This window comes from Hemitrygon akajei, chromosome 18, assembly GCF_048418815.1.
Source record: "Hemitrygon akajei chromosome 18, sHemAka1.3, whole genome shotgun sequence".
Lineage (NCBI taxonomy): Eukaryota > Metazoa > Chordata > Chondrichthyes > Myliobatiformes > Dasyatidae > Hemitrygon > Hemitrygon akajei.
This window is the reverse complement of record NC_133141.1, coordinates 32,129,605-32,146,945: the sequence shown is the minus strand read 5'-3', so window position 1 is coordinate 32,146,945 and position 17,341 is coordinate 32,129,605. Positions and strand designations below refer to the sequence as shown.

General features: G+C 47.4%; 1 protein-coding gene across 3 annotated transcripts in view; it reads right to left on the bottom strand.

Moving 5' to 3' along the window:
• Positions 1-17,341, bottom strand: part of LOC140741264 (rap guanine nucleotide exchange factor 3-like) — an 89,060-nt gene that overhangs the window by 51,862 nt on the left and 19,857 nt on the right. For all 3 annotated transcript variants that reach the window (XM_073071256.1, XM_073071255.1, XM_073071257.1), the window contains exons 5-13: positions 15,911-16,094; positions 15,114-15,198; positions 14,796-14,856; positions 14,073-14,149; positions 12,937-13,083; positions 12,212-12,324; positions 11,947-12,035; positions 8,880-8,958; positions 8,293-8,428 (exon numbers count right to left, since the gene is read on the bottom strand). In XM_073071256.1, the coding sequence (XP_072927357.1) occupies positions 8,293-8,428; positions 8,880-8,958; positions 11,947-12,035; positions 12,212-12,324; positions 12,937-13,083; positions 14,073-14,149; positions 14,796-14,856; positions 15,114-15,198; positions 15,911-16,094 (971 nt within the window). The remainder of the gene's footprint in view (positions 1-8,292; positions 8,429-8,879; positions 8,959-11,946; positions 12,036-12,211; positions 12,325-12,936; positions 13,084-14,072; positions 14,150-14,795; positions 14,857-15,113; positions 15,199-15,910; positions 16,095-17,341) is intronic.

Here is a 17,341-nt window from a genome sequence, read left to right as displayed (position 1 = left end):
GCAAATAAAAATAATACTGAGATCATGAGCCTGGAAGTTGTGGAGTCAGTTCAGCACAGTGGTGAGTGAAGATATTCACAGCGATTCGGAAGTTGAAGGCTGAAGGATAATATCTTTTTCTGAACCTGGAGGCACTGGACCTAAGGTTTCTGAACCTCCTGCCCAATGGTGGTAATGAACAGAGGGCATGGCATGGATGGTGGATGATGGACGCTACTTTCTTGGAAATGTGGGGAGAGTCTGTAGTCTTTTCCATTCTGCAACCAAACAAAATACTCTCCACTGTACATCTACAGAAGTATGTCAGAGTTTCTGATGACATGCCGAATCTATGCACATTTCTAAGGAAGTTGAGGTACTGTTGTGCCTTTTTTGTGATGTCACTGATGTACTGTCCCAGGACAGATCCTCTGATTTAATAACGCCAAGGAATTTAAAGGTGGTACAAAAGCCTGAAAACATATCCACCAGTCTCAAGGACAGCTTCGACCCCACTGTAATCAGACTCTTGAATGGTCCCCCAGGCAAACAGATGGACTCTTGATCTCACAAACTACCTTGTTATGATCTTGCGCCTTATCAAAGTTCAAAAAAGTTCAAAGTAAAATTTATTATCAGAGTACAGTACATACATGTCACCACATACAACCCTGAGATTCTTTTTCTGCGGGCATACTTAGCAAATCTATAGAACAGTGACTATAAACTGTAAACATCAGGAATTGTTAACTGTACACAAACTGTGCAAATGCAGATATAAATAAATAGCAATAAATAACGAGCATTAAATAACAAGATAACAGAGTCCTTAAATGAGTGTAGTTATCCCCTTCTGTTTAAGAGCCTGATGGTTGAGGGGTCGTAACTGCTCCTGAACCTGAGGCTCCTGTACCTTCTACCTGATTGCAACAGCGAGAAAAGAGCACGGCCTGGGTGGTGAGGATCTTTGATGATGGATGCTGCTTTTCCACAGCAATGTTTCATATAGGAGTGCTCAATGGTTGGGAGTGTTTTACCCGTGATGTACTGGGCCAAATCCACTACCTGTTGTCAGATTTTCTGCTCAAAGCCACTGGTGTTCCCATACCAGGCCATAATGCACCAGTCAACACACTTTCCACCACACATCTATAGAAGTTTGCCAATGTTTTTGATGACATGCCGAATCTCCACAGACTCCTGAGGAAGGAGAGGCACTGTCGTGTTTTCTTCACAATTACCCTTATATAATGGGTCCAGGACAAGTCCTCTGAAATAGTGACGCCCAATAATTTGAAGTTACTGACCCTCTCCACCTCTGATCTACCGATAATTTACTGGCTCATGGGCCTCTGGTTTCCCTCTCCTGAAGTCCTCCTTAGTCTTATTGACATTGACGGAAAGGTCAGTGTTATTACACCACTCAGCCAAGTTTTCAGTCTCCCTCTGTATGCTGATTCATCCTTTGATACAGCCCATAACAGTGACGTTGTCAACAAACTTGTATATGGTGTTGGAGCTGTACTTATCCACACAGTCATAGGTGTAAAGCAAGTAGAGCAGGGAGCTAAACACACCTCCTTGCTGTGCTCCTGTGCTGATGCAGACTGTGGAGGAGATATTTTTTCAAGCAGTTCCAACCTCCTAGGAGGACACATCTCACATCACCTCTTAAGATCCCAGGATACATACTCCACAGTCAAGAAAGCTCACCAATGCCTCTACTTTCTGAGAAGGCAGAAGAGCTGGTCTATGCACATCAATGTTCACATCGCTCTACAGATGCTCATTACAGAGCATCCTGACAAGCTGTATCACTGCACGGTATGGAAACGGCACTGCAGTGGGCAAGGCGGCTCTACAGCGGGTAGACAAAACTGCCCAAGTGTCACCGGCACCAGCTGACCCACCGTCAAGGACGTGTATACAGAAAGGTGCCGGGAAAGGGCCAGTAACATCACTAGGGATCTCACCCACTCTGCTCATGGACTGTCTGTCCCACTCCCGTCAGGGAGGCGGCTACATAGCATCCACACCAGGACCATAAAGGATCCTACCCACTCTGCTTACAGACTGTCTGTCCCACTCCCGTCAGGGAGGGAGGCCTGGACCACTAGATTCAAAATCAGTGACTTCCCCCAAGCCGTCAGGCTGGCCAATACCTCCAGCCATTAACTCACCCCACCACCAGCCCACACCACCATTACGTACACATCAACTAGCACTACTTTATGTACGTACAATCAGGCTATGTATATAACAGTTACTTGTACATTAACTTCTATAGGCTTACTTTTATGTATATTTATATTTATTGTGTTTTTTGTCTTTCATTGTTTCCTCTGCTTGCGTTTTTTATGCTTTATCAAATCTGGAGTAACAATATTTCATTCTCCTTTCAATTACACCGGTGCCTAAGAAGAACGTGGTGAGCTGCCTCAATGACTATCGTCCAGTAGCACTTAGATCCGCAGTGATGAAGTGTTTTCAGAGGTTGGTTATGAAACATATCAACTCCTGCCTGAGAAGCTACTTGGATCCACTCCAGTTTGTCTACTGGAGCAACAGCTCCACAGCAGATACCATCTCATTGGCTCTTCACTCAACCCTGGAACATCTGGACAGAAAAGATGCATGTGCAGAAGTTCGCTGATGACACGGCCATAGTGGGGTGTGTCAGGAATGGACAGGAGGAGGAGTATAGGAAACTGATACAGGACTTTGTGATATGGTGCAACTCAAACTACCTGCGTCTCAATATCACCAAGACCAAGGAGATGGTGGTGGACTTTAGGAGATCTAGGCCTCATATGGAGCCAGTGATCATTAATGGAGAATGTGTGGAGCAGGTTAAGACCTACAAGTATCTGGGAGTACAGTTAGACGAGAAGCTAGACTGGACTGCCAACACAGATGCCTTGTGCAGGAAGGCACAGAGTTGACTGTACTTCCTAAGAAGGTTGGCGTCATTCAATGTCTGTAGTGAGATGCTGAAGATGTTCTATAGGTCAGTTGTGGAGAGCGCCCTCTTCTTTGTGGTGGCGTGTTGGGGAGGAAGCATTAAGAAGAGGGACGCCTCACGTCTTAATAAGCTGGTAAGGAAGGCGGGCTCTGTCGTGGGCAAAGTACTGGAGAGTTTAACATCGGTAGCTGAGCGAAGGGCGCTGAGTAGGCTACGGTCAATTATGGATAACTCTGAACATCCTCTACATAGCACCATCCAGAGACAGAGAAGCAGTTTCAGCGACAGGTTACTATCGATGCAATGCTCCTCAGACGGGATGAAGAGGTCAATACTCCCCAATGCCATTAGGCTTTACAATTCTACCGCCAGGACTTAAGAACTTTTTAAAAGCTATTATTAATGCTTTTTGAGATAGTGATTTAGATGCATATCATATTTTTTACTGAGTTAAGTATTGTATGTAATTAGTTTTCCTACAACAAGTGTACGGGACATTGGAAAAAAAGTTGAATTTCCCCATGGGGATGAATAAAGTATCTATCTATCTATCTATCTACATCAGGATGCTCTTTATCGACTACAGCTCAACATTCAGTACCATCATCCCCTCAAAACTAATTGGTCCGATTTTTATGCTGCGGTACTGTTTCCCGAATTGTAGCAGCTGGATTAGATTGTGGTTGGGGCGACTCGGGTCCCCAATGATCCTGTGGGTCCTTTTCTCACACTGTCTTTGTAAATGTCCTGAATAATGGGAAGTTCACATCTACGGATGCGCTGGGCTGTCCGCACCACTCTCTGCAGAGTCCTGAGATTGAGGGAAGTACAGTTCCCTTACCAGGCAGTGATGCAGCCAGTCAGGATGCTCTCAATTGCAACTATGGTGTTGAATGCTGAACTGTAGTCCAAGAGCAGCATTCTCACATAAGCATCCTTCTTCTCCAGGTGTGTAAGGACGGTGTGTAGAGCTGTGGCTATTGTATTATCTGTCAATCAGTTGTGCCGGTAGGCGAATTGTAGGGGGTCTAGTGTGTGTGGTAGATAGTGTGCTGCAGATGTAGACCTTGATCAGCCTCTCAAAGCATTTCCTTATTATTGAGGTGAGTGTGACAGGACACCAGTTCAGACATGTTACCTTGGTCTTTTTTGGTACAGGAACAATGGTGGATAATTTGAAGCAGGAGGGCACTCTACACTGGGAGAGGGAGAGATTAAAAATGTCTGTAAACACACCTGGCACCACAAGACTGTGTGCTTAGCCTCCTGCTTTACACTTATCACTGTGTGGATAAGCACAGCTCCAACGCCATATTCATGTTTACTGACGATGCCACTGTCATTAGCCGAATCAAAGGTGGTGATGAATCAGCATACAGGACAGGATTAAAAATCTGGCTGAGTGATGCCACGACAACAACCTCTGACTCAATGTCAGCAAGACCTAGGAGCTGATTATCAGGAGGAGGAAACCAGAGGTCCGTGATCCAGTCCTCATCAGGGGATCAGAGGAGGAGAGGCTCAGCAACTTCAAATTCCTCAGTGTTATCATTTCTGAGGACCCGTCCTGGGCCCAGCACACAAGTGCAATTACAAAGAAAGCACGGCAGCACCTCTACTTTCTGAGAAGTTTGCAAAGATTCGACATGTCATCTAAAACTTTAAAAAACTTCTATACTGTAGATGTGTGGTGGAAAGTATACTGACTGGTTGCATCATACCTGATATGGAAACACCAATGCCCTTGAATGGAAAATCCTACAAAAAGTAGTGGATACAGCCCAGTCCAGCATGGGTAAAGCCCTCCCCACCATTGAACACATAGAAACATAGAAAACCTACAGCACAATACAGGCCCTTCGGCCCACAATGCTGTGCCGAATATGTACTTACCTTAGAAATTACCTCGGGTTACCCATAGCCCTCTATTTTTCTAAGCTCCATGTACCTATCCAGGAGACTCTTAAAAGACCCTATCGTATCCACCTCCACCACCATCGTCAGCAGCCCATTCCATGCACTCACCATTCCCTACATAAATTAACTTACCCCTGACATCTCCTCTGTACCTACTCCCCAGCACCTTAAACCTGTGTCCTCTTATGGCAACCATTTCAGCCTGGGGAAAAAGCCTCTGACTATCCACATGATCAATGCCTCTCATCATCTTATACACCTCTATCAGGTCACCTCTCATCCTCCATTGCTCCAAGGAGAAAAGGCCGAGTTCACTCAACCTATTCTCATAAGGCATGCTCCCCAATCCAGGCACCATCCTTGTAAATCTCCTCTGCACCCTTTCTATGGCTTCCACACCCTTCCTGTAGTGAGGCAACCAGAACTGAGCACAGTACTCCAAGTGGGGTCTGACCAGGGTCCTATATAGCAACATCTAATGGAAAATTGTCGCAGGAAAGCAGCATCCATCATCAGTGACCCGCTCCACACAGGCCATTCTCTATTCTCACTGCTGCCATCAGGAAGAAGGTACGGGAGCCTCAGGAGTCACACCACCAGGTTCATGAGCAGTTATTACCCCACCCAACCATCAGGATCTGGAACCAGAGGGGAAAACTTCACTCGCCCCATCACTGAACTGTTCCCACAACTTATGGACTCACTTTCAAGGATTCTTCATCTCATGTTCTCAATATTTATTACTTATTTATTATTATTATTATTTCTATATTTTTCTCTTTGCATTTGCACAGTTTGTTGTCTTTTGCATATTTGTTGTGTGTCTGTAATGTTGGATATGGTTTTTTTATTGATTCTAATGTGTTTCTTGGATTTACTGTGTATGCCTACAAGAAAATGAATCTCAGGGTTGTATATGGTGACACCCATGTACTTTGATAACAAATTTACTTTGAACTTTGAAAAGCTTTTAGCTATATCTCAGTACATGTGAAAATAATAAACCTGCTCCAATATAACTTCCCAACTCATATTCTATGCTCTAAATCTCTCCCCTCTCACCTTTAAACCTGTGCCTTCTGGATCTTGATTCACCAACCCTGGAAAAAGACTTTGTACATTCAACCTCATGATTTATACAATTATAAGGGTCTTATAAATATCTTTATGCTCCAAGGAATAAAGTCCCAACCTGTTCAACCTCTCTCCGTGACTCAGTCTCTCAAGTCCCAGCAACATCTTGTAAATTTCCTCTGCACTCTTTGCAGCTTAGTGACATCTTTCCTTCAGCATGGTGACCAAAACTGAACATAGTACTCCCCGGGTGAGGCCTCACCAATGTCTTGTCCAATTAATCAGCTCTCCCCAGATCCTATGCCATCTAACCTTCAGGAGCAGCCTACTATGTGGAACCTTATCCAAAGACCTGAATAAAGCCCATGTTGACCATGTCTACCACCCTGCCCTCATTGACCTTCTTGATTATATAGAGTCATACAGCATGGAAACAGGCCCTTTGGTCCAACTAGTCCATGTCGACTAAGATTCCCAACTGCCCATGTTTGTTCCATATCCCTCTACCTTTCCCATCTGTGTACCTGTCCAAGTATCTTTTAAATGTCATTAATGTACCTGCCTCAACCACTTCCTCGGGCAGCTCATTCCATATATCCATCACCCTCTGGGTGAAAAAGTTGCCTCTTGGTTCCCTATTAAATCTCTCCTCTTCACCTTAAACCTGTGCCCTCTAGTTCTTAAATCCACATCTCTCTGGGGTAAAAAGACTGTGACCGTCCATCTTATCCTCGCGGTTTTATAAGCCTCTGTCAGGTCATCCCTCAGTCTCCTATGCTTCAATGAATGAAGTCCCAAGCTGCCCAGCCTCTGTCCATAACTCAGTCTCCGGAGTCCCAGTAACATCTTTCACAATCTCCTCTGCACTCTTTCCAACTTAATAGTATCTTTTCTATAACAGGATAAAACAGTGTGGCCTCACCAACATAACATCCCAACTCCTGTACTCAGTGCCCTAAAATGTTTAATACCAGTGGGCATAAATTTAAGGTGGGGGGGTGTAAATTCAAAGGAGAAGTGTGGGACAAGTTTCTGTTTACACAGAAAGCATGGGTGCCTGGAATGTGCTGCTAGGGGTGCTGGTGGAGGCAGATGCCACCCACATTATCTATTCTAACCATGGCTTTATAAACCTCTGTCAGGTCATCCTCAGTCTCCTTTGCTTCAGAGAAAACAGCCCCAGCCTGTCTAGTTTGTCCTTATAATCTAAACCCTCCAGTTCCAGCAGCACCCTGGTGAAATTTTTCTATTCCCTCTCCCCAGTTTTGTGATAACCTTCCGACAGCTGGTTAACAGGAAATGCCAGGTGTGGCAACCCCAGGTGCCACAGGAAAGCAGCATCCATCATCAAGGGCCCCCACCATCCAGGCCATGCTCTGTTCTCGCTGCTGCCATCGGGCAAGAGGTACTTTAGGTCCCACACCAGCAGGTTCAGGAACAGTTATGACCCTACAACCATCAGATTCCCGAACCAGCATGGATAACTTCACTCACCTCAACACTGAACTGATTCTGCAACCTATGGACTCTCTTTCAAGGGCTCTACAACTCATGTTCTCGGTATTTTTCTATTTTCACAGCTTGTGTTCTTTTGCACGTTGGTTGTTTGTCAGTCTTTGTTATGTATTGTTTTCTCATAAAATTCTGCTGTATTTCTTATTTTTTGTGTGTTTTTTCTGGTCGACTCATTGTAGGAAGGATGTGGAAGCTTTAGAGAGGGTGCAGAGTAGATTATCAGGACTCTGTCTGGACTAGAGAGCATGACTTAAGAGGAAAGGTTGAGTGAGCTCAGGCTTTCCTCTTTGGAGGGGAGGAGGATGAGAGGTGACTTGACAGAGGTGTGTAGATCGAGTGACCAGCCAGAGACTTTTTCCCAGGATGGAAATGGATAAAATGAAGGGGCATAATTGTAAGGTGATTGGAGGAAAGTATCGGAGGGGTGGGGGGATATCAGAGGTAAGATTTTTACACAGAGAGTGGTGGGTGCATGGAACGTGCTGCTAGAGGTGGTGATAGAGGCAGATACACTTCAGGACATTTAAGAGACTCATACGCAGGCACATGGATGACAGAAAAATATTAGGCTAAGTGGGAGGGAAGCGTTAGATTGATCTTTGAGAAGGATAAGGAGTGCCTGTACTGTGCTGTACTGTTCTATGTTCTATGAAAACTCATTTATGTATCAGTTTTCACAAAATTCTACTGTATTTCTTTTTTCCTGTAAATGCCTGCAAGAAAATGAAACTCAAGGTAGTGTCTGGTAACACATACTGTATGTATTTCAGTAATAAATTTACCATGAACTTTGAGGTGTTGCCTTTTCATCAGAGAACCTTTTCTCCCGGAACAGTGGGACTCACCTGGAGGAAGCGGAGAGTGGAGGGATGGTCCCTCAAGTGGTGACCCAGGATCTCCAGCCAGCGATCAACAAGGAGCAAGACCCTTTGCTTCCGTTCCTGGGAACACTGCTTCCTTTCCGGCTCCTCTGCCCCATAGGTGAAAGGGGGGCTGGTCAAGGAACTGAGAACTGGCAGTTAGGAGGGAGAAAGGGTGAGGAAGGAGAGGGGAAGTGAGGGGGGCAGAGGACAAGGAATTTCCTCTCCATGTGGGGTCAGAGATTTTTGGAATTCTCCTCCTGCCCCCCCACCCCGGCATTTCAAAATTCAAGTTGAGGAGGGGTAGATGCGGTCCTCCATCCTGACTGCCCCTCTCTTCTCACTGCCCATCTTTCATGACCAACCCTCCCTCCTTGCCTTCACTCCCTCCTCATCACACCTTTCTCCTCCCCATCCCAATCTCTTTGCCATCCCTCCCTCCTCATCAACCACCCCCCCCCCCCGCTGCCCTGATTGGCACACTCCCTCTTTATTACCCCTTCCTCTACACAGCTCCTCTCTCCCGACTTAACCTTGTCCTCACTTGCCTGACACAAAGGATGAAAGGATATTGTTTGAGGAGTGCGTCCTGGAGGTGAGGCGTCGGCAGGAACACGCAGTACGACAGGAGGAAATCATCGACTAAACTCTCTGCGGCAGACAACGAGAGAAATGGTCAGAGATCTCAGAATCAGGTTTAATAACACCGGCATATGTCATGCGATTTGTTATTATGTGACAGCAGTACATTGCAAGACAAAAAAATGACCAGGGCAACACACAAAACACTGAAGGAACTCAGCAAGACAGGCACTGTCTATGGAGAAGAGTAAACAGCCAATGTGATATAAGGCTGGGCCTGAAACATCAACTGTTTATTCTTCTCCATAGATGCTGCCTGATCTGCTGAGTTCCTCCAGCATTTTGTGTGCATTGCTATGGATTTCCAGTTTCTGCAGAATCTGTTGTGTTTATAAAAACTACTATACATTAAGGATGATCTGGATGACAGAATAGATGGATTTGTGGCCAAGTTTATGGACAATAAAAGAGGAAGGGAAGCTGCAGAAGGACTTGGACAGACTAGGAGAATGGGCAAAGAAGTGGGAGGTGGAATGTAGTGTCAGGAAGTGTATGGTCATGTACTTTGGTAGAAGGAAGAAAGGCGTGGACCATTATCTGAAAGGAGAGCGAAGTCAGAAATCAAAGCTGCAAAGGGACTTGGAAGTCCTAGTGCAGGATTGCTTAAAGGTTAACGAGTCGATATTAAGGAAGGTAAATGCAATGTTAACATTCATTTCAAGAGGTCTAAAATATAAAAACAAGGATGTGATGTTGAAGCTTTATAAGACATTTGTCAGACTGCACTTGGAGTATTGTGAGCAGTTATGTAAGAGAAGATGTGCTGGCTATGGAGAGGATCCAGAGAAGTTTCACAAGAATGATCCCAGGAATGAAGGAGTTATTATATTAAGATTGTATAAGTGGTTCTGGGCCTGTACTTGCTGGAGTTCTGAAAAATGAAGGAGGATTTCATACAAAAACCTATTGAATATTGAAAGGCCTAGATAACATGGATCTGAAGAGGATGTTTCCAATAGTGGGAGAGTCTAGGAACAGAGGACACAGCCTTAGAGTAAGGGATGTCCATTTAGAACAGAAATGAGGAGGAATTTCTTTAGCCAGAGGATGGTGAATCTGTGGAATTCACTGCCACAGGCGGCTGTGAAGGGTATGTCACTGGTATATTTAAAGCGGAGATTAATAGGTTTTTGATTCATCTGGGCTTCAAGGGTTACAGAGAGAAGACAGGAGAATGGAGTTGAAAGGGATAATATATAGTGGAACAGACTCAATGGCCCGAATGGACTAATTCTGTACCTATGTCTTGTGATCTTAAGGAGAGTCTGGACAGGCTGGGATTAATTTACCTGGAGCGAAGGAGGCTGAGAGTTGATGGAGTTCCATAAGACCATGAGGGATGTTCACAGTCAAACACTCTCACTGTGAATAGTAGGGCCTGGGTACTGTTGGGGAACAGAGGAACATAGGAGTACAGGTACATGTTTCCCTGAAAGTGGAGACTCAGATATGTTATAGCTGTAATGGATAGGATCTTGGAATGCAAAGCTATAGTTGCCTGAAAGTGGCCACGCAAGTTGATAGGTTGGTAAAGAAAGCATATCGCATGCTTCATTTTATTAGCCGAGACACTGAGTTCAATAGTCAGGAAATTAAGTTGCAGCTTTAGAAAACTCTGGTCAGGCTGCATCTGTCAGGAAATGTAGAGGAGGCTTGTCCCAAACGCAGAATAGTGGAGATGGTTGAGCAGTGAGGGATCACTTTAATGATAAACTGCAAAATAACAAGCCTCAAAGGGATCACAAAACAAGAGAGCAGGTATTTAACTTACTTAACTCAACAAGGTAACTGAAGGATGGGAGCCAATGGTTGAGGCTGGCTGTTTTTTTTATGACAGAACAAGGACAGCGGATGAGAGCTGGGTTTAAATAGGCTGCAGGTGATGAGTTGGAAATGACTGGCAGGTGACTCCTGTTAGCTGGGTGGAGAATGGGAACCTGACAGCATCTGAAGTTTTGTGTTCAGTTCTGGTCACCCCATTACAGGAAGGGTGTGGGGGCTTTGGAGAGGGAGCAGAGGAGATTCACCAGGATGTTGCCTGGATTAGAGGGCACGAGCTACAAGGAGAGGTCGGACAAATTTGGGTTGTTTTCTCCAGAGCGGTGGAGGCTGAGGGTAAACCTGACAGAGATTTATAAGATTAATAGAGGCATAGATAGAATAGACATCTGGTATCTTATTCTCCAGGGTGGAAATGTCTAATACCAGAGTGCATGCATTTAAGATGAGAGGGGGAAGTTCAAAGGAGATGTGCAGGGCATGTATTTATTTTCCCAGAGAGTGATGGGTGTGTGGAACGCCCTGTCCATGAGTGGTGGTACAAACAGATACATTCAAGAGTCCTGCCAAAGGGTCTCGGCCCGAAAGGTCGACTGTACTCTTTTCCATTGATGCTGCCTGGCCTGCTGAGTTCCTCCAGCATCTTGTGTGTGTTGCTCGGATTTCCACCAAATGCACATTTTCTCTTGTTTGGGACATTTAAGAGATGCTTAGGCACAAGGATGATAGAAAAATGGAGGGCTATGTGGGAGACAAGAGTTAGATTGATCTCGGAGCAGGTTAAATGAGTGGCATATCATTATGGGCCACAGGACCTGTACTGTAGTATTCTACTGTATGGTCTTTGAATACCTGTTTATGTATCGTTTTTTGTAAAACTCTACTGTATTCCTTTTTTCCTGCAAATGCCTGCAAGAAAATGAAACTCAAACTAATATCTGGTAACATTACATATTTTGATAATAAATTAACTTTGCACTTTTAGGTGGTGTCTGTTCATCAGAGAACTTTTGGTGCCCGCCCACTACCTGGATGATATTCCCGGAAAGCTGAACATGCAGAGAATGGAGGGATATGGACAGTGTGCAGGCAGGAGAGATTGATTTAGTTAGGCATGTAATTGCTAGTGTGGCACAACATTGTGGGCAGAAGGGCCTGTTTCTCTGTTGTACAGTTCTGTGTTCCTTGTTCCATGGAGGGAGCTTTCCTCATCCCTACCTGAGAGGTCAGAGGATCCGGAATCCAGAACCATGTTGTCCAGGAGATATTCCAGGATCCGTTCAGCTGTCCCATACATCACTGTGTACCTGAGGGGCAGAAGAGAGATTACTACTGGATCCAGGCACCAAGGGAAGAGTGGTGGGCAGGAAGAGGAAGGGAAATAGAGGAGGGGAGGGGGCAGGAGGTGGAAGGGAGGGGTGAGGCAGTGAGTTAAATCAGTGTGTATGCAAGAGCGAGCGCTTGGAACAGACAGCAACATTACGTGTGAGTTTGGGAGGCCAGAGAGCTCCGGGCACTGGGATCTCGGGACACTTTCTCCAGCACCAGCACATCACAGCCGTGCTCCTTCAAATGGACCGTGTTCATCTCCACATCCTGTGGGGAGGGGGAATGAAACATGGATCAGTACGGCTTAAACCTAAAACCATCCACCTCCTGTCCCCATGCCCCCTTCCCTCCCCATCCCCCTCCATCCACACCCAGCATTTCCTCCCCATCCCCCTCCATCTACACCCATCTGTTCCTTCCCATCCTCCTCCATCCCTTCCCCTCATTTCCTCCCCATCTCCCTCCGTCCCCACCCCTCCTTCCTCCCTGAAGGGAGGGAGGAGATAGCAGAAGGCAGGGAGGGGATAGACGGATGCAGGGAGGGTGAAGATGGAGGGAGGGAGGGAGGGAGAGATGGAGGGGAGGGAGGAATGGATGGAGAAAATGGAGAGGGGGAGATTGCAGGATGGAAAAATAGAGGGATAGGGTGGTGGGAGGGAGGGGAGGGATGGAGGGAAGTTGGGGTGGAGAAGGAGATGGAGGCACAGGAGGGAGTGAAAGGTGGAGGGGGTGGTGAGTGGTGAGGGAAGGGAGGGATGGAGAGACGGAGGAGATGGAGGTAGGGAATTGACGAGAATGATGGTGGGATGGAAGGTTTAGATGGAGGATATGCAGAGTAGGCTGGAGAAAGGAGTGGAAGACACTGGTGACTCTGCCTACCCTCAGGATCCGGTTGAAGTCCTCCTTGTCGACCCGGAGCAACTGGCAGCCGTCCTCCCTGAGGACAATGGTGGCTGATCGTGGGGCTTTGTTGACAAGGGCCAGCTCTCCAAATCCATCACCTTCCTCCAAGGAACTCACCAGACCCTGAGTGGTGGTGGGAAGGGGGGGGGGGCGGTGGGAGAGTGGAGAGGACAACTATTAACATCATGGAAGCTGGGCTAGCCTGTGATACATCAGAGTCACAGACCCTTCACTGTGTGTGTGTGTGTGTGTCTGTCTGTCTGTGTTTTATTCAAGTTTTATTGTCATTCAACCATACATTAATTTTATACAAGTGCAAAACACAGTGCCAACAGTCACACACAGCACAAGACACATATAACACATATCAGATAGCAAGCACATATAAGAGATAAATAAACACAGTCACACCAAAAAAAAGTTCAATTCCCAGTTCATTAATGTTTCAGGAGCCGAACACAATACAGCTTGTCTTCTGCCGAGTGAACACTGGGTGGCAGCACCGGCTCCAGCTTGGACATCATGCCACACTTTTACTCCTCTCCCTTGGGCAGCTGTCAACAGGCAACACCATGGCTTGAGGCCTAGTTCTTGCTACACCCGAGGGCACGCAGCTCCCCCCGCCATTTGCCAATAAACCAGTCAATCAGACTTGCAGCATTCGGACCTGCACACAGACTTGTCCGACACCTCTCTGTCATAGGCAGCAACACAATCCACCATGTCCAGCTCCTTCAGTTTTTCTGCCAACGAGCAACTCGCTGATGGGGTAGAACTGCAGTACTTTAAGTTCTTAATGTCCAGTAAGATGTGACGGTAATTACATTACCAATAGCCTGTCCCAGTCCAAACACACTGATACAATGGCCAAGAAAGTTTACCAAAGTTTTTCACTGCACCTCAATAATAAAACAATTTACCAATCTTCAGATGGAGTTGAGGAGGGAATTCCTTATCTGGGGAATTCTCCCCTGAAGACTGTGGTACTCCATACATTTGAGGAAGGGACAGGTGGATGCTTGGGGTAGGAAGTGAAAGTGTGGGAGATAGAGAAGAGGACTTTGGTCACTGGATCAGAGCAATTGGTTGGGGGAGGGGCTGAATAGGCCTACCTTGTGGTGGGTGTACACATTGACAGATCCCCTCCAGATGATGTACCATGAAGTCCCGATCTGCCCCTGGCTGAACACTGAGAGACAGGAAGCAAAGGGTTAAGTTATTCCGGAGATGGGTCTTGGGATGTGAGGAGGGAGCAGGGAGGTTGGCAGAGGGAAGGAGGGGGGGAGAGGGAGGGAGAGAGAAGGCAGGAAGAGAGGAAGGGGAGAGGGAGGGAGAGAGAAGGCAGGAAGAGAGGAAGGGGAGAGGGAGGAAGGGAAGGGGAAAGAAAGAGGAAGAGGGGGGAGGAGAGAGAGGGGGAAGGGGAGAGATGAAGGAGGGGGGAGAGAGGGGAAGAGAGAAGGAGAAAGGGAGTGAAGGGGAGGGGAGGAGGGAGAGAGGAGAGAAGCAGAGAGAGCGAGGGAGAGAGGAGAAAGAGGAAGAAGCAGAGAGAAGGAGGAGAGAGAGGGAAGGGAGGATTGGACAGACTGAGACAGAGAGGAGGAGAGAGAAAGCAGGGAAAGGAGAGGGGGATGGGAAAGAGAGTATGAGAGATTGGAGAGGGGCAACAGTAAAGGAAGGGAGAGAGAGAAAAGGCAAGAGAGAGGTGGAGGAGAGACGGAAGGAAACACCGAAAAGGAAAGGAGATAAGATAGGTTGGAGGGAGGGGCAGAAAAGGTGGTGGGTGGGGGGGGGGGGAACCTGGGGATGAGGGGAAGGTCAGTGACACGAAAACTCACACACAGTGCCAGACGTCTGATAACTCTCAAAGTGAACCACGGCCGCCAGCTGACGCCTCACCTAAAGCCAGAGAGACCAAGTTTAGAACCTTCTTCACCCCACCCTCTTCCCTGACCATCACTTCCGCTCCTCACTCTCTCCTCATTGCTGTCACTCCCATGCCCTTCTGTCCTCAATGACAATCCTTCTGCATCACCCCCTCCTTCCTTTTCTCCCCCTCCCTCCCTCCCTCTCCCTTCCCACATCTCTACTCAGCTCCCCTCTTTTCCTCACCACCCCTCCCTCAGGATAAGCCCCAGATGTCACAAAATACATACTGTATGGGAAAGATGGAGGACGGCCTTGACATGAGTCAGCTCCTCAAAAATCATTTCCACATCTTCCGCTGTCCTCTGCGAGGGTCTGTGTCAGAAGCAAGGGGAAAGTCAGGGACGAGAAGAGAAGGAGGAAGAGAGAGGGAGGGAGAGACACCATCAGCATCCACACCTCTCACTCCTCATCTCTGAAACACCACGCCATCCCATCACACACTCCCAGAGTCAGACACAGACTGAAGCTCCCTCCACACTGTCCCATCACACACTCCCGGGGTCAGACACAGAGTGAATCTCCCTCCACCCTGTCCCATCACACACTCCCAGGGTCAGACATAGAGTGAATCTCCCTCCACACCGTCCCATCACACACTCCCGGGGTCAGACAGAGAGTGAATCTCCCTCCACACCGTCCCATCACACACTCCCAGGGTCAGACACAGAGTGAATCTCCCTCCACACTGTCCCATCACACACTCCCGGGGTCAGACACAGAGCGAATCTCCCTCCACATCGTCCAATCACACACTCCCAGTGTCAGACACAGAGTGAATCTCCCTCCACCCTGTCCCATCACACACTCCCAGGGTGAGACACAGAGTGAATCTCCCTCCACATCGTCCAATCACACACTCCCAGTGTCAGACACAGAGTGAATCTCCCTCCACACTGTCCCATCACACACTCCCAGGGTCAGACACAGAGTGAATCTCCCTCCACACTGTCCCATCACACACTCCCAGGATCAGACACAGAGTGAAGCTTCTTCCACACACTCCCATCACATAGTCACCACTCACGGTGTGCGGAGAGCAGCAGTGAGAAATGCCTCTTGCCCGTGGATTATGAGGAGGGAAAGTGCCTCGTTTAGTTCCTCATCTTCATCTTCCTCCCGATCCCCTGCAGCATCCTGGGTCCTTGCTGGGGTCTGTGTGAACTGGTAGAAGTGGTTGTCCCGGTCTTGGAATCTCTCCCTCGACTTTACTGCAGGATGGGAGGGTGCAGGTGTGGATCAGTGACCAAAATGGGAAGGCTTCGAGGGACAGAGCAGTCATGAGGGTGGAGCACTACGCTTTTGGAGGGGTGGTGAGGAGGAAGGGGCGGTAAAGAGGGAGCATCACACTGCAAGAGGTGCGGTAATTGATAATTAGTTCATTAATGTCACACAGCACAGAGTTAGGCCCTTTGACCCTACCATTTCATGCTGACCAAGATTCCCATCTAAGCCAATGACCTCATAGTTTTATAAACCTCTATCAGCCTCCCAGCCTATCCAGCCTCTCCTTATAATTCAGGCTCTCCAGTCCCGGCAACTTTTGGTAAACTTTTCCGCACCCTCTCCAGCTTAATCCCATTCTTCTTGTAGCTGGCCGACCAGAGCTGAACATAAAAGTCCAGTGTGGTGTCAGCAATGTGCTGTACAGTGGTAACATGATGTTCTAACTGAAGATAGTGAGGAGCTGAGGCGTGTTGGGAAGGAGAGTATAGTATGGGGGACACATACTATAAGAACAGGGAGGCCACATTCCTACTTTACAGATCTTGGGTCAGAGCACAGCTGGAACACTGTGCGGAGTTCTGGTCGCCACACCACAGGGAGAGTGTGACAATGCCAGACAGACAGCAGAGGAGATTCACCAGGACCTTGCCTGGGACGGAGTGTGCTGGTCATGGGGTGAGACTGGGTCCGTTCCCCCGGAGTGAAGGAGCCTGTGGTCCCTGACAGTATTACGTAATGACAGGGCCGTTCAGAAGGCACGTCCAATATGCTTGCCTTTATGAGTCCAGGCATTGAGTTCAAGAGTCAGGAAGTTACGTTACAGCTCTATAAAACTGTTCAGGCTGCATCTGGAGTATTGCGTTCAGTTCCGCTCACCCCATTACAGGAAGGGTGTGAGGGTTTTGGAGAGGGAGCAGAAGAGATTCACCAGGATGCTGCCTGGATTAGAGGGCACGAGCTACAAAGAGAGGCTGGACAAACCTGGGCTGTTTTCTCTGGAGAGGCAGAGGCCGAGAGGAGACCTGATAGAGGTTTGTAAGATTATGACAGGCATAGATAGAGTAGGGAGCTGGTATCTCTTTCTCAGCGTTGAAATGTTTAATACCACAGTGTATGCACTTAAATTCAAAGGAGCTGGGCGGAGCAAGTGGTTATACACAGGGTAATGCCGTCAAGTTGGTTGTAGGGGCAAATACGATGCAGGTGTGTAAGAGTCACATGGATGTGCAGA